Raw genomic sequence first — 24,586 nt, 5'->3', positions numbered from 1 at the left:
CTCTCCCCCATTTGCAGGCCCTCGATCTTCTCTTCTTAGCACTCTGTAGCGGTCACTGTCAAGCGACTAGCACACTTCTGGGTCTGGAGTGTATTCTGACGAGCAGTGAATTAAATGTTAAGACAGTTAGACCCCCCCCCTCAGAGTTTACACATCATGCCGCCATTAGAAGGGTAGAGGTGGGGAATGAGGTGGGACAAGGAAGAGATTCAGGGCTCTGATTGACGGGGCCCTCCTATGAACAAGTGTTCTTCTCATCTTTTTTTTTTTCCTCCTCCCAAATGGCAACGCTGGCATGTGCAGCACTGCTCTCTGAAGGCCCCCGTGGCCCTGCTGATCCCAGGCAGAACCCAAGAGAGGATCCGGTGCTCCTTGTCCCATCGGATAGATTTGTCCAAGCACCCCAAGGAAATGTTAAAAGCAAAACAAAATCAAGAAAAGAAAATAAAACCCATTCTAAAACTAAACTAATGAAGCAAAAAAGGGTTTTCTATCTATACATTAAGTCTCTTCTTTAAAAAATGTAAATTTACAAATTCCAATGACATATAAAACAAAGTCAAAAAATGTAATGGTAAGAGACATGGTAAAACAGGAAGACACTGATGCTACAAAGAAATTGCCGAAAACATATGTACAAGACCCTGTTTTTCCTCGTGTTCTAGAGATTGTAATGCATGTTTTTAACAGCAGCAGTCGAGGATTTAGTTCCAGGCACTGGACTGCACACTCCACTCAAGCTCCCAGGGATGGGATGTCCCTTGCTTTTCTGTCACCAAATCACACTGGATATACTGGTCTCCCTTGGCAACAGCGGCAGGATGGCACTGTTTGTGTGGGCCTCGTCTGGATTCTGCTCCCTGCTCGATTTTGTCTGTGGCCGCTGCCCGTTGATGAGTGTCATGGGGATGTTACAATAGGTATGCTGATTTCCTATGGAGGTAAGGGGCAGGGTGCCGGGAGGAGGTACGTCGTACTCATAGCTTCGGTAGTAGTGTTTCTGACGCATCTGTGAATGGTACGTGTTGTGAAAGGTGGAACGGAGATCTGGATGGGCAGTGGCTAGAGCTGTAGAGGTGGCCGCGGCCATGGAGATGGCCGAGACAGTCTGCAGCTCCCCAAAAGGCCCCTGCTCACTAACATCTAAAGCCTGCTCGTGCGTAATGGGTTCTATCCTCTTAAAAGGCATTTCATATTGTAAACGTTTCCAGAACTTAGAGTTCAACTTGTTGCATTTCGGTCCGTGCCATTTAATAACCGTCAGGAGCTTGATGGTGTGCTTGAGGGCTTCCACCTCCTGGTAGTTCATGATGCCTCGGAGTTCACTGCATTCAATCAGTATCACTTTGATTTCTCCAGTGACCAGCATGTTTCGAAGTCTGGTCTCCAGCTCAAAGATGCTCCAGCCCCTTCTGACTACATAATTTGGGGTCATGACAATAATCAGCCTCTTGCTTTGATCTACACACCTTGCCACATCTTCAATGTATGCTAGAAAAGAGAAAAGAGTTTATCAGAATGACCAGATCAAAGATCTGCTCCAGAAAGCCCCAACAGCTTCTCTTGCACACGTTACGTGAGAACTGTTGCTTGATAGGTCATACCTTAGAAGATGAAGACAGCCAGTGACCACAATGAATAGAGTATGGGCTTCTCTTTTCTCAATGCTAGAAATATTTTTCCCAGGTACCAATCTCCCGTTTGTTTTTTCAAATGTCAAGACTCATAAAAGGAGATGCTTTACAGAATAATGGAACTAGCTTCTCAGGGCCATCAAAAATTAAGTTTCATATGAACACATATGACTTTTCTTTCTTGAGACACTGATAGATACCATTTTTGATGTAGAGAACCACAAGTTAAAATTCTGCCTAAAAATAATGATGACACACAGACAAAGAGTATGCACACTCTCAGACGAAAACATTAACTTACTTCCAGTTGGGATTAAATCTCTATCTGGTATGAACAACTTATATCCATAATGCTTTTCAAGCATGTCAGGTAGGATTTCGAGAGCAAAGCGTTCTTCTTCCCCTGTCTCTTGATTCCATTGGTCAGGATCCACTTTGGTGTATGATAAGTACGCATCATAATCTTTATTGTCTGTCAAAAAGATTACAGAGTAAAGTTGAAGTCACTGCTCTCCAAAGAAAATATTAGGACATGAAAACATTCAACTCTTTCCAAAAACATCTCTAAATGCCCTCCTTTGGGGAGACCAAAGAAAGAAGCCTTTACTAATTTTCAGTAAGAATTCAATGATGTCAAATATTCTGGAACTAATTTGGAGGTATAAAGGATCACATTTTTATTTGTTGTTTTTGTTGTTGTGAAGACAGTAGCAAGAAAATTAACAAAAAAAGCAATGGAATGTTAACTTTCAACATTTCTGAGGCACAGGTCATGGAGAATTTTGACTGCTTATAAAAGGCACTTGGTTGGGTAGTATGCTCTTACTCTAAATAACTGTACATTCAACTAATCCTGCATTTGGCCATTTTACTCTGTTGAAAAAAAAGAAAACTGCACCTGGCTTGACCATGGAGGAATGATATTTTGATTGTGGGCACTGTACTGATTTTCTGTTGGGAGAGAAAACAAAATCAAGCATGGAATAATTACTTTTCTACTGGGAGCCAGTTCTTGGATTTGGGGACTTAGAATATTATTCCACTGAATTATTTTAGAAAACCATATTGTTTTGCTGGTCTCCATTTATCTCACACATAAAATACTGCCAAATATTTTCTTATCATGTTTATCGGTTCGACCATGAGAATAAAAAATTACAATATAAATGAATGAAACTTTGTTCTAAAATCTGTTTCTTTTCTCATTCTTTCCCCTTTTTACATGGAAACTCTTCAAATATTTGATGACTACTCTCATGCATTATCTTTACCTTAATATTTTAACATTAAACATCCCAAATTTCCTATTTGTTGTTTCTAATGGAAATAAGTCATGTATCTTCTGGATAGTCTCTCATTCATCCATTGCCTTTTCAGAATGTATTATCAGGATTCATAATTCACCTCAAATCTAAATATTACCAATATACTGAGTTTACCAAATATCAGTATCTTTAGCTCTCTTTTCTACTTCCCTGATGATTGTCAGAGTATTACTCAATTATCAGATCAAGTCAGACTGAAACATCCCTAAATTTCAGGACAAAATGAGCTTTGTATTTGGCACAGAAAATTTAAAACTTTGGGGTTATAAAACATCAAAGATCAAGGGACATCCTTAACTGTTGCTCTCGGTGGCTTTGGGGCACTCCTTTTGACTACAGGGACACTATAGCTCACTTTTGCAGATCCATATGGGTGTGTTCATTTCAGTAGTCTGATAGTCCTGAGCCATCTAGAAGTTATTCTATAATTAAAACTTGCTAGGGCAAACTCAGAAAACTATTAACTGTATCTGAAGTTAACACAGGTATATAGGAAACTAATAACTCAAAAAAAAAGAAAAAAAAAAGAATTCAAACTCAAATCTAAAAAAAAAAAGAAATTAACAACTCTGCTATAGGATGCCTGAAAAAAAACTTTTACGTATAGAGGATTTAAAAAAAAAAAAAACCAAACACGTTTCAGGGTAAAAAAAAAAAAGGTTTAGAAAAATAGCAATCATCCCAAAGGTGCCATACTCTGGTATTTGTTATTTTCCTTATTCTTCAAACAGGAAATAGTTGTACATATTATAAATAAAATTCAATTTTCATCAAAAATGAGAATTACATTTGCTAGAGCAGGTCATGCACATGTGCCAGCAGTCTATAGTGGTACCATTTTATTGATGTAAACACTTCAGTTGAGTCAGAAATCATAGAAAATAGTACATAATAAAGCTAGGATGTAATACCAGTTAATATTTAATTAAAATGTCCATTCATTAGATATTCACATGCCATATCTATGAGATATAAGACTTCCTTTACAATACCGGTCAGTAGCTTCCAATCTAGTAGGAGATGTAGACAAGTCAACAGTTTATTTCTAGGGGACAAACATGTTGCAAAGACTAGTACATGGGTCATGGGCCAAGGAAGGACTCCTTAAGCCAGACTGTGCATTGTAGAATGATTTCATGCATATACTGTTTTCTTTCTTGGAAGTTGTTTTCTCCCAGTTTGCTACAAAGTACTATAATATGTTGAAGTTTGCCCAGATCTGGGAAGTGTAATGGCTAGATCCTCATTCTTAGCCCTCTGTCTTCTCTAAGCTTAAAAATATTTGAAAAGCAGATCAATAATGAACACCAATTACAACAGAGCACATATGACTCAAAAGAGATGTAAACCACTGGTCCGCTGATCCTGGTAAGATCCAGCTTGGTATCACTATTGCTCACATGACACTGTCTCTTCCTCTGATTTCTTCCATGGGCATCTCTCTTCCAACTCATAAATGCTGTTATTTCTCAAGATGTTTTTTGTGACCTGCTTCATTTTTCTCTCAGCCCACTTTCCCTTAAAAATCTCCTTTCCTCCCCTGATGTCAATAATCACTTCTATGTAGCTAACTCCCTAATTTAGATGTGCAGTTCTGTCTTCCTTTTCATGAACTACCAACCATACCCCACTTTTACCTGTAACCTCGGCCCCTTAATTTGGATGTTCGGCATGCACCTCACATTCAACATGCTCACAACATAGCAAGCTTTCCGTCTCAAGCTCTGTTCTTCACCTTTTATTTCACTTCAATAACATTACAATCTCACTTCTTTAATCTCCAAATGTCAGATGTATGTTCCACTTATCCTTTTTAATTACTGATAATCTCATAGGCATTCATTGGTAAAAGTCCTTTGGATTCTACTTCCATCATCCTGGGTCAGGCCCTACTCATTTCTTAGCTGTTATAATTCTATTTTAGTAGGTCTTCCTCTCTGTTTCTTTCTCCTTCTGGCCCATTCCACATAGAGCTGAAAATTTATCTTTCCAAATCTTACCACTGATTATGTTCATGGTATCCTGGAAAATAATTATGGTTACCCATTGTCAAAAAACCAGCAACTAGATCTGTTTTTGATTTCTTTTGAATTTGAGTCTGATATCTTTGACTTGGAGATGATCTCTTTTCCCAAGTACGGTATTATTGTGCTCACATCTTATCTTTTTTCTTTGACTACAATATCCTTGACTCAGCTATCTCACCAGGGCTTAGTAGATGATCAAACAGATCTGTTGATTAAATAAATGAATAATCTTTCATTTGCATATCACACGACTTATATTTTACAACAAGGGTGGGGATTTTCTCAAGACCTGGGCTATTTTCTAGGAGAGATGTCTTTGGAGATATACACTCCATGCTGCCTGGACTCCTCAAGGAATTACTAGGAGCTATGGGGTCAGGGTTTATCAAGTTTCCTTACTGAAACCAAAAGTCAGACACTTAACCAACTGCACCACCCACGAGCCCCAAGAATTTGCATTTACAGCAAGGTCTCGGGTGATGCTGCTGCTGGTCCAGGGACTACACTTTGAGGAACTCTGCTCTAGGACACTGTATAGGCATCCAGAGGGCTCAAAGGCATCAAAGAACTGCAGGTGGTTGCTAGGTAACTGACCAGAGAACAACAAAACTAAACATTGCAGCATCAGATCCATGATAAGTGGTGCTGATACTTACAGGGGATGTACTCTAAACAAAAAAGCTGAAAATCCACACTTTCATCAAAAAGGAAATAGATTCTTGCCTAGAGTAATATGTACATTAACTGTATTAAGCTTAAATGCGCCTCAGGAATTGGTGCTAAGGCCTCAGTCAGTTCTCTATCTCTTTGTATCATCAGGACAAATTTATAGTAGTTAAACTGGTATCTCTTGGATAAAAAGGAGTTGCACACATGCAGATTATCTTGGTAGTAAATGTGGCTCAAAAGCCCCTTGTGAGCATCTGCAGCAGCATCCTCAAATCAATGGAACACTTGACTGGTATCTAATTCCTCTTTCCCTAGAGTCTATGTCAGAGCAGTAATGGGCTTGGCATTTATTTACTACCAGAAGGAAACTCCTGATTTAAAAGTTATCAGACTGCAAACATCATGCCAGATACCATACTAAATTTAGCAATGTTCTCTGACTCAAAATCATATGGATTTTAAGGTTTCTTCTATTTTCCCAATTACCAGATAAATATGAATCTTGGGTAAAATCTCTTCAATTCTGTTTAATATCTGTAAGAACATATATTGATTTAGTATCTACAAGAACATATATTGACTTAATATCTTAATGTCTGAGCTTTATATGACTGGAGAAACTTTGAAAAATTAACATTTTTTTATAACCATAGAAAAAACAAAACTATGCTAAGGTTTTTAAAGAATAGGTCTGTGATCTTTTCAATTCAACTTAAGTTTATAAACAACTTAAAAGTGGTTAATCATAACATGGTAGTACCACAGAATATTTTATTCTAAACTTTATTCTTTAAATTTTATTTTCTGTAATTTAAACCTTCAACTATAATTCTGTTCATTGAAGAGATGGAAAACAGCTGGTGTATATGTTCTTTGCAATAGTTTGCACAAATTCGAATACAGTCATTGATTTACTCTTCCCATGACTTTCAAGTGATTCTGATTGCAATGTTCAACAAAAAATGAAAAATGGGAATGATGTCAGCAAAATGGCCAAATAAGACATCTGTGCGTAAATCCTCTCAGCCTTGGTCCAGAGCAAGTCCTGGCCACCCAGGGTCCCATACAGTGACCAGGCAGAAGCTCAACCAGGGACCTGTTTGGAGCCATATCTGTCCACACACCTGATAAAAGCCCGCTGACTAAAGACCCAACTGTGGACCCTGAAATGGACAATTATAGAGGTACTATCCTACTGAGCAAGGTACTAGCGGTAGGTCCATACACCCAGGTACCAGAGGAGATCCTTGCCCACCTGAGCCCCTGGCAACAAACCTGCCAAACACAGACCTCATTGCAGACCCAGAAATAGCTGCAAATCTGGCTCAAACCCAGAATGACTGCAACTCTGGAGGTAATCCCATTGGCTTGGAGAATAGACAGGAGAAGGACTTTACCTGCTGAAATCATTCTGTAAAGACTACAAGACGTGTTTGTTCTTTCAAGTGCACAGACATCAATGCAAAGGTACGTAGATCATGAAGAATCAGGCAAACATGACAACACCAAAGGAAACTAACGAACTTCCAGTAATGAACCCCAAAGAAATGGAGATCTACAATTTGTTTGACAGAGAATTCAAAATAATCATCTTAAACAAACTATAGAAACTGAACTGTAGAAACCTTGCAGGCCAGGAGGGGAATGGGATAAAACATTCAAACTGATGAAAGAAAAAAATGTCAGCCAAGAATACAAGAATACTATACTCAGAAAAGCAGTCCTTCAAAACTAAGGAGAGATAAAGTCATTCCCAGACAAACAAAAGCTAAGGGGGTTCACCACCACTAGATCTGCCTTACAAGAAATGCTAAAGGAAGTTTGTCAAGTTGAAATGACAGGACATTAAGTAAGAACATGAAAACATAAAAATATAAAACTCAATGGTAAAGGTAAATATACAGTCAAGTTCAGAATACCCTAATACTGTAATGGTGGTATAAATCACTTATATCTCTAGTATAAAAATTCATAAAAATAATACTTAAAATAACTACAATTATTTGTGTTAGTTCTGTGAAAATAACTATTGGTATTTTGACAGGCATTGCATTAATTCTATAGATTGCTTTGGGTAGTGTGGACAATTTAACAATATTTGTTCTTCCAATCCATGAGCATGGAATGTCTTTCCATTTGTTTGTGTTGTCTTAAACTTCTTTCATCAATCTTTTATAGTTTTCAGAGTACAGGGCTTTCACCTCCTTGGTTGAGTTTATTCCTAGGTATTATAATATTTTTGGTGAGTTTGTAAATGGGACTGCTTTCTTAATTTCTCTTTCTGTTGCTTCATTACTGTTGTATAGAAATGCGATAGAACAATTATCCTAAAGTTTGAATGGAACCACAAAAGATCACCAAATAGCCAAAAGAATCTTGAAAAAGAAAAACAAAGCTGGAGGTATCAAAATTCCAGATTTTAAGTTATACTACAAAGCTGTAGTATTCAAAACACTATGGTACTGACAAAAATAGACACATAGATCAATGGAACAGGATAGAAAGCCCAGAAACAAACCCATTATATGGTCAATCAATCTTTGACAAAAGAGGCAAGAATATGCAATGGGAAAAAGACAATCTCTTCAATAAATGGTGCTGGAAAAACCAGACAGCTACATGCAAAAGACTGAAACTGGACAATTTTCTTATACCAAACACAAGAATAAACTCAAAATGGATTAAAGACCTAAATGTGAGACCTGAAACCATAAAAATCCTGGTTAGACAGCACAGGCAGGCATCTGACTGATATCAGCTATAGCAACATTTTTTTATATAGGTCTCCTGAGGCAAGGGAAATAAAAGCAAAAATACACTATTGGGACTACACTAAAATAAACAGCTTCTGCACAGGAGAGGAAAGAATCAACAAAACTAAAAGACAACCTACAGAGTGGGAGAAGATATTTGCAAATGACAAATCCAATAGAGGGTCAGTATTCAAAATATATAAAGAACATATACAGCTCAACACCCCAAAAAACAAATAATCCAATTAAAAATGGGCAGAAGACACGAACAGACATTTCCCTGAAGAAGACATCCAGATGGCCAACAGCACATGACAAGATGCACATTACTCATCATCAAGGAAATGCAAATCAAAACCACAATGAGATATCACCTCACACCTGTCAGAATGGCTAAAATCAGCAACACAAGAAACAACAAGTGTTGGGGAAGAAGTGGAGAAAAAGGAACCTCCATGCACTGTTGGTGGGAATGTGAAATGGTGCAGCCACTGTGGAAAACAGTATGGAGGTTCCTCAAAAATTTCTAAATATAACTACTCTATGATCTAGTAATTGCACTACTGGGTATTTACCCAAAGAATACAGAAACACTAATTTGAAAGGATATATGCACCTCCATGTTTACCGAAGCATTATTTACAATAATGAAATTATGGAAGCAGTCCAAGTGTCCATCGGTAGATGAATGGATAAAGAAGACGTGGTATGTATATACAATGGAATATTGTTTAGCCATAAAAAAGAATGAAATCTTGTCATTTGCAACAACATGGATGGAGCTAGAGAATATAATGCTAAGCAAAATAAGTTAGTCAGAGAAAGACAAATACCATATGATTTCACTCATATGTGGAACATAAGAAACAAAACAAATGAACAATGGGAAAAGAAAAGAAAAGAGAGAGAGGAGAGACAAACCAAGAAACAGGTGCTTAACTACATAGAACAAATTGATGGTTACCAGAAGGAAGGTGAGTGGGGGGAATGGGTGACCTAGGTGATGGGGATTAAAGAATACACTTATGATGAGCACTGAGTGATATATAGAATTGTTGAACCAGGATACTGTACACCTGAAACTAATATAACATTGTATGTTAACTATACTGGAATTAAAATAAAAAATTTAATAAAAAAACTACAAGACAAACCATAAAACAGACTCTTAACTATAGAGAACAAACAGATGGTTACCAGAGGGGAAGTGGATGGGGTGATGGATGAAGGAGATTCAAAGTACACTTATCTTGATGAGCAATGAGCAATATGTGAAACTGTTGAATCAGTATATTGTATGCCTGACTAATATAACACTGTATGTTAACTACACTGGAATAAATTAAAATTAAAAATAATAACTATAGTTACAGTAATTTCTTAATGGATGCACAATATAAAAAGATGTAAATGATGACAACAATTGCTTAAATTGTGGGGGGAGGAAGGTAAAAGTGTAGAATTCTTTATGCAATTGAAGGTAAGTTGTCATCAACTTAAAATAGTCTGTTATATCTGTTAGATGTTTCATGTAAACCTCACGGTATCCACAAAGAAGAAACCTATAGTAGATACACAGAGCCTAAAAAGAATTCCTTTCCTTAAAGTATACAAGTTAAAAAAAGAAATCACAAAGGAGGACAGCAAGAGAGGAAGAAGGGGAAAAAGGAACAACAACAACAACAACAACAACAAAAAACAAACTTAGTGACAATACTAAGTACTTACCTATCAATAATCACTTTAAACATAAATGGACTAAATTCTCCAATCAAACAACAAAGAGTGGCTGAATAGATCAAAAAATAAGATTCAACAATATGCTGCTTACAAAAGTTTCACTTTATCTTTAAAGACACACACAGGCTGAAAGTGAAAGAATGGAAAAAGATATTCCTACAGATGGCAACTAAAAGAAAACAGGAGTGGCTATATTTATATCAGATAAAATAGATTTGCAATGAAAACTGGTCACAAGGGACAAAGAAGGTCACTCCATACTATATTGTGATAAAGGGGTCAATTCATCAAGAGGATATAATAACTGTAATATATGTGCAGCCAATATTGGAGTACTTAAATATGCAAATATTAACAGAACTGAGGGGAAAATAGACAGCAATATAATAATATTAGCAGGTTTCAGTAACCTACTTTCAATACTGGATAGATCACGGAGATAAAAAAATTAATAAGGAAACAGTAGATTTAAAGAATACTATAGACCAAATGGACCTAACAGACATATACAGAACATCCAGGCAAAAGTAGCAAAACACACACTCTTCTCAAGCATGTATGAACATTCTTTAGGCTAGATCGTATGTTGGGCCACAAAGTCATTATCAAGTATCTTTTTCTGACCACAATGGTTTGGAAGAATATGGAAAAATACACAAATATGTGGATATCACATGACACACTCTTGAACAAGTGATGGGTCAAAGAAGAAAGCAAAAGGGAAATCAGAAAATATCTTGAGACAAACAAAAATGGAAACACAACACAACAAAAACTGAGATGAAACAAAGCAGTTCCAAGAGGAAAATTTATAGTGATAAATGCCTGAATCTGAGAGAAAAGAAAGATCTCAAATAAATAATCTAACTTTATACCTCAAGGAATTAGAAAAAGAAAAACAATCTGAGCTCCAAGTTAGTAGAAGACAGAAATCATAAAGATTAGAACAAAATAAATGAAATACAGAATACAGAGACAATAGAAAAAAATCAATGAAATGAAAAGTTGGGCTTTTAAAAAGATAAACAAAATTGATGACCTTTAGCTAGACTAACCAAAAAAAAAAAAAAAAGAAAAATTAAATAAACACAATTATAAATGAGAGAGGAGACATAACAACTGGCACCACAGAAATACAAAGGATCGTAAGAGGTGACTATGAACAATTATATGCCAATAAACTGGATAGCCTAGAAGACACAGATAAACTTCTAAAAACAATCTCCCAAGACTGAACTGTGAAGAAATAGAAAATCTGAACAGACCAATAACTAAGGAGATTAGAGCATTAATCAAAAAACTGTCAACAAAGACAAGGCTAGGACTAGATGGTTTCACTGGTAAATTCTACCAAATATTTAAAGAAGAAATAATGCCTCCCTCTCAAACTCTTCTAAAATATTTAAGAGAAGGAAGCATTCCCAAACTCATTTTATGAGGACAGCATTACCTTGATACCAAAGCCAGATAAGAATACTACAAGGAGGGGGTGCCTGGGTGGCTCAGTTGGTTAAGCGACTGCCTTCGGCTTGGGTCATGGTCCTGGAGTCCCTAGATCGAGTCCCGCATCGGGCTCCCTGCTCGGCGGGGAGTCTGCTTTGCCCTCTGACCCTATCCCCTCTCATGTGTTCTCTCTCTCTCATTCTCTTTCTCTCAAATAAATAAATAAAATCTAAAAAAAAAAAAAAAGAATACTACAAGGAGGGGCACCTGGGTGGCTCAGTCATTAAGAGGCTGCCTTCAGCTCGGGTCATGATCCCAGGGTTCTGGGATCCAGCCCTGCCTCAGGTTCCCTGCTCAGCGGGAAGCCTGCTTCTCCCTCTTCCACTCCCGCTGCTTGTGTTCCCTCTCTTGCTGTCTCTCTCTCTGTCAAATAAATAAATCAAATCTTAAAAAAAAAAAAAAGAATACTACAAGGAAAGAAAACTACAAGCCAATACTTTTTTTTCTAAAGATTTTATTTATTTATTTGACAAAGAAAGAGAACACAAGCAGGGGGAGTGGCAGGCAGAGAGAGGGAGAAGCAGGCGCCCCGCTGAGCAGAGAGCCAGATGTGGGGCTTGATCCCAGGACCCTGGGATCATGACCTGAGCCGAAGACAGAAGTTTAACTGACTAAGCCACCCAGGCGCCCCAAGCCAATACTTCTGATGAATATAGATACAAAAATTCTCAACAAAATACTAGCAAACCAAATTAAACAGCAAATTAAAAGGATAATACAGCATGGTCAATGAGATTTATCCCTGGGATGCAAGGATAGATCAATATATGCAAATCAATAAACATGACATTCCACAGTAATAGAATGATGGACACAAATCATATAATCTTATAAATAGATTCAGAAAAAGTTTGACAAAAATTTATAATTTCATTATAAGAGCTCTCAGCAAATTGGGTATAGAAGAACCATACCTCAACACAATAAAGGCCATATATGACAAACCCACAGATCATACTCAATGAAAAGCTGAAGGATTTCCTTCTAAATTCAAGAACAAGGTAAGGGTGCACACTCTCTCCACTCCCATTCAACATAGGACTGGCAGTTCTAGCTAGAGCAATTAAGCAAAGAAATAAAAGGCACTTAAGTAGGAAAGAAAGAAGTAAAATTTTTTCTTTGCAGATGACATGATTTTACATATAATAAAACCTAAAGATTCCACCAAGTATCTGTTAGAGCTACTCAACAAACTCAGTAAAGTTTCAGGATTCAAAGCCAACATATAAAAATCTGTAGCATTTTTATACAATAACAACAAGTCATCCATCTAAGAAAAAAAGAAAGAAAATAATCCCATTTAAATAGCATCAAAAATAATAAAATACTGAGGAATAAATTTAACCAAAGAGGTGAAAGATCTATACATTGAAAACTATAAGACATTAATGAAATAAAACTGAAGACATAAATGAAAAGACATCCCATGTTCATGGATCAGAATAATTAATATTATTAAAATGTCCATACTACTCAAAGCCACCTATAGATTCAATATAACCCCTCTCAAAATTCTAAGGGGATTTTTCAGAGATATAGAAGAAACCATCCTAAAATTCAAATGGAACTAAAAAAGACCCTGAATACTAAAATTAACAAGTCAGGAAATAACAGATGTTGGTGAGGATGTGGAGAAAGGGGAACCCTCTTACACTACTGGTGTGAATGCAAACTGGTATGGCCACTCTGGAAAACAGTACGGAGGTTCCTCAAAAAGTTAAAAATAGAGCTACCCTATGACCCAGCAATTGCACTACTAGGTATTTATCCAAAGGATACAAACATAGTGATTTGAAGGGGCACACACACCCCAATGTTTATAGCAGCAATGTCCACAATAGCCAAACTATGGAAAGAGCCCAGATGTCCACTGACAGATGAATGGATAAAGAAGATGTGGGGTGTGTGTGTGTGTGTAACGGAATATTACTTAGCCATCAAAAAGAATGACATCTTACCATTTGCAATGACATGGGTGAAACAAGAGTATTACGCTAAGTGAAATAAGTCAGTCAAAGAAAAATATCGTATGATTTCACTCATATGTGGAATTTAAGAAACAAAACACATGAACATAGGAGAAGGGAGGGAAAATAAAATAAGACAAAATCAGAGGGGGAAAAAACCATAAGAGACTCTTAACTATAGGAAACAAACTGAGGGTTGCTGGAGGGGAGGTCGGTGGGGGGATGGGCTACCTGGGTGATGGGCATTAAGGAGGGCACTGGATGTTATATGCAACTGATGAATCACTAAACTCTACCTCTGAAACTAAAAAAAAGACCCCGAATAGTGAAAGCAATCTTGAAAGAGAGGAGCCCAGCTGGCGGCATCACACTTCCTGATTGCAAACTATACTGCAAAGTTATAGTAAGAAAAACCAGTATTATGGTGGTAGCATAAAAACAGATACATAGACCATTAGAACCAAACTGAGAGTCCATAAATAGACCCATGCATATATAGAAAACTAGTATTTTACAAGGGGGCCAAGAATAATCATTGGGAAAAGGATAATCTTTTTAATAAAAGATGTTGGGAAAACTGGATATCCACATGACAAAGAATGAAGTTGGACCTGTCTTATACCTTGCATAATTTTTTTAGGATTTTATTTATTTGAGAGAGAGTGAGCACAAGCAGGGAGAGGAGCAGAAGGAGAGGTAGAAGCAGGACCCCCGATGAGCTGAAGGCAGACACCTAATGACAGAGCCACCCAGGTGCCCCTACCATCCACAAATTTTAACTTAAAATGGATTTAAGACTTAAAATGTAAGACCTGCAATCATAAAACTCCTACAAGAAAACACAGGGAAAAGCTCTTTGACACTGGCCCTAGCAACGATTCTTTGGAGATGCTACAAGAAGCACAAGCAACAAAAGCAAAAATAAGTAAGTGGGACTACCTTGAACAAAAAAGCTTCTGCACAGCCAATGAAACAATCAAGAAAATAAAGAGGCAACCTATGGAATGGGAGAAAATATCTGCAAACCAGTTATCAGATAAGGGGAGGGTTAATATTCAAAATATAGAAGGAACTCATACAACTCAACATCAAAAAGATTAATAATCCAATAAAAATGGGCAGAAGACCCAAACAAACATTTTTCCAAAGACATACAAATGGCCAATAGGTACATGAAAAGATGCTCAACATCACTAACCATCAGGGAAATGCAAATCAAAACCACAATGAGATCTCACCTCACACTTGTTAGGATAGCTATTATCAAAAAGACAAGAGATAACAAGTGTTGGCAAGGATGTAGAAAAAAAAGGAACTCTTGTACCATGCTGGTGAGGATGTAAATTGGTGCAGGTACTATGGAAAACAGTATGAAGTTTCCTCAAAAAATTAGAAATAGAACTACCATATGATCCAACAATTATACTTCTGGGTATATGTATAAAGGAAATAAAATCACTACCACAAAAGGATATCTGTACCCCAATGCTCATTGCAGTATTATTCACAATAGCTAAGACATGGAAACAACCTAAGTGTCCATCAATGGACAAATGGATAAAGAAAATGTGGTTGATATATACAACAGAATATAATTCCGCCATAAAAATGAAGGGGATTTTGTCATTTGCAACAACTTAGATAGACTTTGAAGGCATTATGCTAACTGAAATAAGTCAGACAAAGAAAGACAAATACTGTATGACCTCACCTACATGCGGAATGAAAACAGCTGAACTCAGAAACAGTGTAGAATGGTGGTTGCCAGGGGCTGGGGAGTAGGGGAGAGAGTGATGTTGGTCAAGGGGTATAAACTTCCAGGTATAAGATAGATAATTCTGTAGTAGTTATGTCAGAGGTGGGAAAGTTGCTATCTGAGCAGGGGCACAAAGAGTTCTTGTAGGACATTGAAAATGGTCTACATCTTGACCCACATGGTGTTCACACAAATATATATGTTAACAGTCATTAAGTTGTACCTCTAAGGTTAGTATACTTTATTGTATGTAAGTTACACTTCAATAAAAACAATTTATAAAAAAAGATAGATAATTCTGGGGATAAAATATACAGAACAGTGACTATAGTTAATAATACTATATTTTATATACTCAAAAGTTGCTGAGAGATTATGTCTTAAATGTTGCTACAAAAAAATAGCAGTTATGTGAGGTGATAGGTGTGTTAACTAACATTGTAGCAATCATTACACACTATACACATCTCTCTCTCTATACCTGTATCTATACATCACACTATGTACCTTAAACTTACACAATTTCAATTATAACTCAATAAATCTGGGGGAGGGAGAATAAACAAAAAAACAGGGAGAATAAACAAAAAAACAGCAAGACCTATCAATCAGCTAGTTACTTTGTTACTTGAAGTCAACCAACTGGTCCACTAGAATTTTCTCCTTCCATTGACTGAATTAACCACGATATTTTTATTTAAAAAAAAATATCTGAGGGGGGGAAAAGAAGTTTGGACTCTGGAGAGTTAGGAAATAAAACTATGAATTTAAAATACTATTTATGAAAACCCTGATGAGAGAAGGAAAATATGAAACTATCAGTAATGAAAAAGTAGTTTGGAAAAATGATAAATATTTTTCTCTTTGACATATGAGAGAATATTAGTCAATGCTCCTTAGGGGGACTGAGAAGCCAAAGGATACACGGATTTTTTAGAACAATGAAACTTCTAAGAAAATGTAGATTGGAGGGATGCCTGGGTGGCTCGGTTAAGTGTCCCACTCTTTGTTTTGACTCAGGTCATGATCTCAAGGTCCTGATACAGAGCCCTGCCTCAGGCTCTATACTCAGCATGGATCCTGCTTGGGATTCTCTCTCTCCTCTTCCTCTGCCCCTCTCCCTGCTCATGTGCTTGCACACACTCTCTCTCACTCAAATAAATAAATTAGTAAATAAATAAATAAATAAAATCTTAAAAAAAAGAAAATGTAGATTAGAGATTCCATTCTCAAGATGAAGGTGGTGGCTATATTTGATATGGGCTAGGAAAGCGAGTTACTGATAATATAAATGGCTTGAGACTGACATTTGGGTCTTTGGGAGTTTTTAACCTTTAAACATCTACTGAACAGTTGTCAGATGTTATTGGCAGCTGGCCATTTAAAAAAAAATATTCTCAAATATTTTTTACTTTCGTGCGTCAAACTGACTAGTGACAGAGGCCATCATTCAGCACATGGGTTACCAAAATGAGGCTTGAGGAGGGCTCAATGATGAATAATGTGTTTTATGCTAAAAGGTGATTTTTGGAGTGCCTGGGTGGCTCAGCTGATTAAGGATCTGACTCGTGGTTTTGGCTCAGCTCATGATCTCAGGGTCATGAGATCCAGCCCTGCAACCACCTCCGAGCTCAGTGCGGAATCTGCTTGGGATTCTATCCCTCTCTCTCTCCTTCTCCCTCCCCCTCTGCCCCTCCCCCACATGCATGCTCTCTCTCGCTCTCACTCCAAAATAAATGAATAAATAAAATCTTAAAATCATTTTATTTATTTATTTATTTATTTTTTAAAGATTTTATTTATTTATTTGACAGAGACAGAGACAGCGAGAGCAGGAACACAAGCAGGGGGAGAGGGAGAAGCAGACTCCCCGCCGAGCAAGGAGCCCGATGCAGGACTTGATCCCAGGACCCTGGGACTATGACCTGAGCCGAAGGCAGTCGCTTAACCAACTGAGCCACCCAGGCGCCCCAATCGTAAAATCATTTTAAAAGATGACTTTCTATGTTTTCATGTGGCATATTAGCATAGAAATATGTGATCATTAAAAATTAGCATTGGGGCACCCGGGTGGCTCAGTCGTTAAGCGTCTGCCTTCAGCTCAGGTCATGATCCTGGAGTCCTGGGATCGAACCCCGCATCTGGCTCCCTGCTCAGCGGACAGTCTGCTTCTCTCTCTCCCTCTGCCTGCCACTGTGCCTACTTGTGCTCTCTATCTCTCTGGCAAATAAATAAAATCTTTAAAAAAAAATTAGCATTGATATAATTTGAATAAATGAGGGTTTTTTTTAATTAAGCCACATTTCTTTATTGTGTCTCAGATTTGCCTTCATGTTTTCTTACATACCCAAGATAGAAATTTTCAGTAAAAAACTGTAGAAATGGATGATATATAATTGAATAAATAAACATTAGTCATATAATCTTTATATTTTGATTTTGTGATTATCAAATATCTTTGTTTTAATAAATTTCACTTTGCATTTCAGTCCTGCCATGTCAACATCTGGCAACCGAATTCTAAAATAAAATAAAACTGCTTGAGTTTTACACTTTGTAATTTTTGCAATATTGTTCTAGTTTACTTGTTTTGTTACTTGGTACTTTTCTGGACTATTTGAATCCATAGGGTCTCAAACACTGAAATGTGATACTAATTAAAAAATATATATCTCATGATATAGTGAATCAAAAAAAGCCCCAGCAGCTGAGGTCAAATCTTGACTGTCATTAATTTTAATTTCACTCATTTGAGACTATGTTCCCTGATCTATAAAACAGCACCTTCTTAAGGTAGATACTCAGCATGAAATGGGTCCCTGCCATATAGCAAAATGCCTGGCCCAAAGGAGGTCTTCAGTAGATATTAATTTTCTTCCCTTGCATCCTTGAGGGGGCAGTAGGCAGATGTAGATGTTAGAAATCTTAAGAGGGTAAGAGTTAGCAGAGTGGTATATAGGGAACAAAGGGTTGGAGACGAGAAGGCTTGTTTCCTACTTAACAGTTTATGAATTTGGGCAAATTGTATACCAAAAACAACTACAGGTCTCTCCTTCTGGAACCCAAAAACACATTCTAGATTGTTTATGTGTGTGCGAATTATCTAATCAGTACCAACCAACCAACCAACCAAACAAACAAAACAAAAGCAAAAAACCCCTACAGGGTTTCTAAATGATTTACAAAAGTACTGTTTCGCTGATGGACATGAGGACAATAGTTCCTGGAGCTATTAATAGTCAGTAACCCTGTAACTGAAGGAGATAGAAAAATAAATTCTATGACCTAAGATGATGTAAATACCAATTTGTTTCATATGCGTGAAATGGAACAGATGGTCACATTTTTCAAGGGTCAAGGGGTGAAGATTATAAAAGATTGCTTGCTCTAACTCATTTTGTCCAATACCTGTAATAATTCCTAAAGTAGAACTAGAAGAGTTCTCTTTTTCATCTTTAAGATAGTGATTACAGGGGCGCCTGGGTGGCTCAGTCATTAAGCATCTGCCTTCGGCTCAGGTCATGATCCCAGGGTCCTGGGATCGAGCCCCGCATCGGGCTCCCTGCTCGGCGGGAAGCCTGCTTCTCCCTCTCCTGCTCCCCCTGCTTGTGTTCCTGCTTGTGCTCTCTCTCTCTCCCTGTGTCAAATAAATAAATAAAATCTTTAAAAAAAATAAATAAATAAAATAGTGGCTACAGTTTTCTTATAAGCCTGCCCTGCCATGATTATGAGTAAGCTTGCACCTCATACCCCATGGTCAGGAGATAAAACCAAAACTGAAACAGTTAGTAGTCTGAGAAAAACAAACATAAAGCAGATTCACCTTGTCTAGCACTAGATCCTCCCCGCAAAATGAAACGTTAAATTTCTTCACTAAGTTACTTCCTAGTGAAAACTTACACACTACCTTACCGACATCTACCGATATGATAATCATCATGTAGGAGAGCCGGTGTTTTCTGTTTTCTCCTATTAGTGGATTACCTCTGACTTTACAACCTTGTTTTTCTTTATATATCTATTACGTTTTTTATTTACAGAGCCAGTTCCAAAATCTAGACAATCTTTCAAAATTTTGAAGTAATAATTCTTTACTTCATGACTTGGTCTTTGAGCCTTCCTTAAATGGAAATAAATACATGACGTAAGGAATCTTGAAATCACAGTTCTCTGCAAGTAGTAAGCATTCACTAGTGAGCACTCATTACTCAAAAGAAAAAGGACTATTTAAGATGTGTCTAAAGTGCGATTTTTGTAAAGATGAAGGAGAAAATAACTGGACCTTGGGATGATAAGGGAAATCTTTAGAAGCCAGAGGTAAAATATGAACTGTGTATGAGAGAGAGAGAAGGAGAGACGGGAAGGAAGGAAGGAAGGAAGGAAGGAAGGAAGGAAGGACGGACGGAAGGAAGGAAGGAAGGAAGGGAGGCAGGACGGACTACCTTTATATAAGCTTTAAACAAAAGTGTAAGGGAAATCCCAGGCAGAGGCATAGAGAAGCAAAGGACTCAGATGTTGTCACGATAACTGTATTTTCTTTGTACTTACTTCAGCACAGATATTGGTACACTGTGTTAATGTAAGTTCTGCTTAGAGACAGAGGGTTGCCTTTAGCAGGATGGTCAGTTAGTATTTAATTAGACTAAGGCAACACTCCAGAGGCAGCCTCTACAAGCACTCCGACTATCTCTATTTCTGATCAAAAGTAGACACTTTGTTAATTAGCACAACAGATGTTAGAAATCAGATTTGACTGCTAAAATTAGTGGCTTTTTGCTAAATATAATGGATCTTGGAAATGGACTCTGCACGGTAAAATCAGTGCTATTCCAGACACTGGGACTAACTTAACTTAATGCAGAGACACATCATACCCCTACAAGTATCTAGTAGAGCCACTCACCTGTCCCCTTAGGGAAACTTTTCCAGACATGATTCCCAAATAGTCCTGTGTTCAGATGAAGAATATTCTTAGATGTCATTACATAATGAGCCTAATCCTGCCACTGGTATATTGTCACATTTGCCTCAGGGGAAACTTTCCTGTAAGTTTTTTGGGAAGACACAGACACACAACAGAGAGTTGGAACGTCTTCCAGTTTACAGGATGGGTTCTATGTTTGTTTGTTAATAAAGGCATATGCAACAGAATTTGTCCAAATTTTCTTCCAGTATGTAATGGAGCCAAGGTGGTAGGAGAGTAGTTAACCTTCTCCTGCCCCTAACCATTATAGTTACCTCATTTACCTAAAAAGATCTTGGAATTATGCATTACTGCATTGTCTTGGGTCAGTTCTCAACAGTTCTGTTTTTCCAAAGACCACCATCTCATTCTAACTGGAACTCTGCAGGGTCAGATTCCACAGAGGAGGCAAGGCTACAATTATAAGTTGAGTCACCCTGCAATGGCAGTTGCTTTCTGAGCTAAAAAAGCCTGGACTTGCTCTGGCAGGCGCGATACAGGCATGCCTATCTTTTTTTGTTTTTGCTAAAAATCACAGTAAATGTGTACTTAAAAAGAGAAGTCTGGCTGAGTGTGGAGGATAAAATGGAAGGGTAGAGAATGAAGACCAAGAAGGTAGTGTAGGAGGCTTGGACAAGGAGCTGCAATTGATTGAGGAAACAGTCTATTTTCAAGAGGTACAATTAGGTGATAATAAAACAAGAGAACTGGGAGAAGGACATTTAGATTTAGGGGCTATTTACCGGCTAATGCAATTGAAGATAGGGTTGTAAGTGTGATCCAAAAAAGTGAGTATTGTAGAATGAGAAGTGCTAAGACCTGGATCCAGAGGAAACAATGAAATGTAAAGTTATGTAGAGGGGGGCAAGGAGTGAGGTGAACAAACCAAGAGAGCCAAGCATCAGTATGTTCTATCTTGGAAGAATAGAATCCTGATACAGAACTGATATAGTCAGGGAATGCCTATCGTAATGATCCAAAAGGAATTGCATGGATGTGTTCCTGACACCAAATACTTCATCTCCCAGTCTGATACAAGGGCTGAAATTCTTGGAATTTGGAGTTATTTGGACCTGGGCTTAAATTCTGTCTTTCTAGTTGTGTGATTCTCTGAGTATCAACCAAGTAGCCAACACCGCACTTGCTATTTAATAGTCAACAAATAGTCAATGAATCTATTATTATCATATCACCAGAGTAAGACATTGCTTCAAAATATTAACTAAACTTTCCCTATTCTTCTTCATACTCTTTGCCTTTCCTTACATCCAAGAGTATTTTATGTACTCCCCTTTTAGGGGAGCTAATGTGGTGGCCAAGAATCAAGAAGGCAACACTCAAATTTTGACTTCTGAATTCCATTTTTTTAAGCCAAGTCAAGAATATGAAAAGCCTGGGGTCTCTTCTTAACAGTTACTTTTTCTTTGGGGAAGAAGAAAGGACTGTGGGAGAGCTATGAAGAATGGGAATGTGATGATGTCAGAGAAATTTTCCAATGGAAGAGTAGATAATTATTCAACCATAATAGCATGTGTAGAAAGATCTAAGGGGATATGACTAAGGTTTAGAGGCATGTAAACTCTCCAGAATCTTCCACCATTCAAAACATGACAAAGAACTGCAATGCGGGGCACCTGGGTGGCTTAGTCGTTAAGCATCTGCCTTCGGCTCAGGTCATGATCCCAGGGTCCTGGGATCAAGTCCTGCATCGGGCTCCCTGCTCAGCGGGGAGCCTGCTTCTCCCTCTCCTTCTGCCCCTGTTCGTGTTCCCTCTCTCGCTGTGTCTCTCTCTGTCAAATAAATAAATAAAATCTTTAAAAAAAAAAAAGAAAAGAAAAGAAAAACTGCACTGGAAACAGATAGTTTGGGGGAAATCGTTCATCTCATTCAGAACACAAACTAAACATATTCCAAACAGGGTTAATAGATCAAGTGAGATGTTCGGGTAATCTGCTTTTTCAAACATCTTCTAATGTGCGAACTGTCCAAACAACATCACATCTTTAGATTATACTGAACATATTAAATTTTTAAAAGGCCCAAAACAGTAGGGACTCAGGGTTCAATAAAATAGATGCTTTGGACATAGACCTCTTTTCAAATTTCATCTTGGCCACTTACAGTAATGCTCGTGTTATTTTCATCAGTACATTATCTAACCTCTGGGAGCCCCAGCTGCCTTATCAGTAAAATGGAGATTATAATATTGACGTCAAAAGTTTTTGAGCCTTAGCAAGAATGATTAAGAATGCCAAGCACTTTGCTTGGTACTCATTCAACAATAGCCCTGACATTGACAATTTTCTCATATCTCTTTGAAGGAGTAGCCAAAAAATGTAATACTCTGCACACGCAGGCAAGAAAGTTAGAAACAAGTGCAAATCAACACTTAAAAATGTAAAAAGCCCCAGACGTGCTGCGGCATGGACTTCACCCTCATGGGACAGGCAGGAGGTTACACAGCCTGGGTCAACGACTCCTCTTCACAAGCCTGACAACCCATAGTGCTACCTGTGGATTTAGTCCAGAGGATCCGGGAAAGGTGGGAACATGGCCGATCCCTTCATTTTCCTTCGTGCCACTTAGTGCAAAAGTGACAGTCATGAGAAAAAAAAATGTATAAATATGATCAAGAAATCATTGCCATCTGCACTGTGTACGTGAGTTTGCAGATGCTTCCTCTACTGCGAATTTACCTTACGTACGGATCACTTTCAAATGACCAAAATGAAAAAAAACCCACAAAAACCAAAAAACAAAACTTAAGTCATCTAATGGGTGGTTCATGGACCTCCATTTTAAGGACCCCAAATTCCTCTTAGAGTGCACACAGATTCTCGACTGACCAGAGGGGGCGAATCCTTATTACGATTTCCATGAAAACAACATTTACTCATCCAATTCGAGGAAAAATAGTAGATGTATTATTATGAAAACAATGTGCTTGGGCACTGTATTATCTGTTGGTCCACACTTGGAATAAAAATTCACCTGTCTAAAAATAGCTACATAAACAAGCTTGAAAAGACTGCTATGAATTCTAAAATATCCAGCACAGTTTATTAGAGCTGGAAACAGATTCACTTCAAACTGCGGGGCTATCCCACCCTAAGCGTGCCCGATCTCGTCTGATCTAGGGAACACAATTAAAAGAGGCCCTCCTCACCTATCGAGAAGTAAAGCTGGCCTTTCAGGACTGATTACAAGGTGAGAGAAAGCGAACATTCTGCTAGCGCTGCAATCAGCCTTTGTAATTCCCAAGTGCTACTTGGCGTAGGATTCTAAAAAGGGTAGGTGTCGCTTTACAATTGTCAGAGGAAATTACCTATTGGCTCTCAAGCACCACACGTACAGTTCCGTGCAAAAGATGAATTTACAAACTGAACGTGGAAAGATGATAAGAGCTGCTGTTAGTGGTAAGGCAGGGAACTTTTCTTGGCCCTCAATAAAACAAAGGCGAGAAACAAGTAAGAATATTCAGAGAGAACATCAAAAAGAGGGAACTCATCTTACCTCCATCCAGCTCCTCGGCCCCAAAATGATTCCTGTAGAAGAGCATGATTTCTATCTTGTAACACTTGTAGATCGTCACCAAGCAAACAAGCAGCAGAAGGATAGCACCAAGCCCTCCAGCAAGTTCAACTGTGTACATTAGCTCTAGGGGAAAAAAAAAATCACAAAAGGAAATTATGCTTATACTGAAAACTTTAAATAATCTATGGTTTTGCAGTAATAACTACTCTTGTGTTACAAGATCACTCCTGAGATCTCAAAAATGGGGTGAAATCATCATGGGTATGATGCAGTATCAGTGACAAATAATTTGAAAAGCATGGACATCATTTCCTCACAAGAACATTTTGTGTTTGTGCGTGTGTGCGTGTGTGCGTGTGTGTGTGTTTGCGTGTGAGGTCTACTGGGCTTAAAAAGTAGGCCCCCTAGTGGATATCACAGCAGACTACATTGGTAGTATTTTCCTTTTGCCAAGCTGCTTAGACATTTTTCATTTGTTTCCCCCCCTTTACTAGGCAGGTTGCTACACCTATTTTCCCGTGATAATTACAGAACAAAACTCAGCCATATTTTTCATTGTCTACTCCTTCATTTTTATTTCAACAGTTTTATCAAAAAACATATATAACTACCGGTTAACCGAGTGTATTTTATGCTCTTACTAAAATTAGATGGGAAAGAGAAGAAAATCTTATTAAAAGTGCTTGGATTTTATGAATTTAAGAAAGAAAATAAA

At 37.7% G+C, this 24,586-nt stretch overlaps 1 protein-coding gene across 1 annotated transcript in view; it reads right to left on the bottom strand.

Annotated features, from left to right (window-relative positions):
• Positions 1-772: 772 nt before the first annotated feature.
• The window catches only part of IL1RAPL1 (interleukin 1 receptor accessory protein like 1), a 1,375,052-nt gene continuing 1,351,238 nt past the window's right edge, over positions 773-24,586 (bottom strand). The window contains exons 9-11 of the mRNA XM_035001062.1: positions 23,851-23,994; positions 1,936-2,106; positions 773-1,491 (exon numbers count right to left, since the gene is read on the bottom strand). Coding sequence (XP_034856953.1) covers positions 773-1,491; positions 1,936-2,106; positions 23,851-23,994 — 1,034 coding nt within the window. The remainder of the gene's footprint in view (positions 1,492-1,935; positions 2,107-23,850; positions 23,995-24,586) is intronic.

Source organism: Mirounga leonina, unplaced genomic scaffold (genome assembly GCF_011800145.1).
Source record: "Mirounga leonina isolate KUSES-001 unplaced genomic scaffold, KU_Mleo_1.0 Mir_101595, whole genome shotgun sequence".
Lineage (NCBI taxonomy): Eukaryota > Metazoa > Chordata > Mammalia > Carnivora > Phocidae > Mirounga > Mirounga leonina.
The sequence above is the reverse complement of the archived record's forward strand: the minus strand, read 5'-3'. Positions and strand labels throughout refer to the sequence as shown.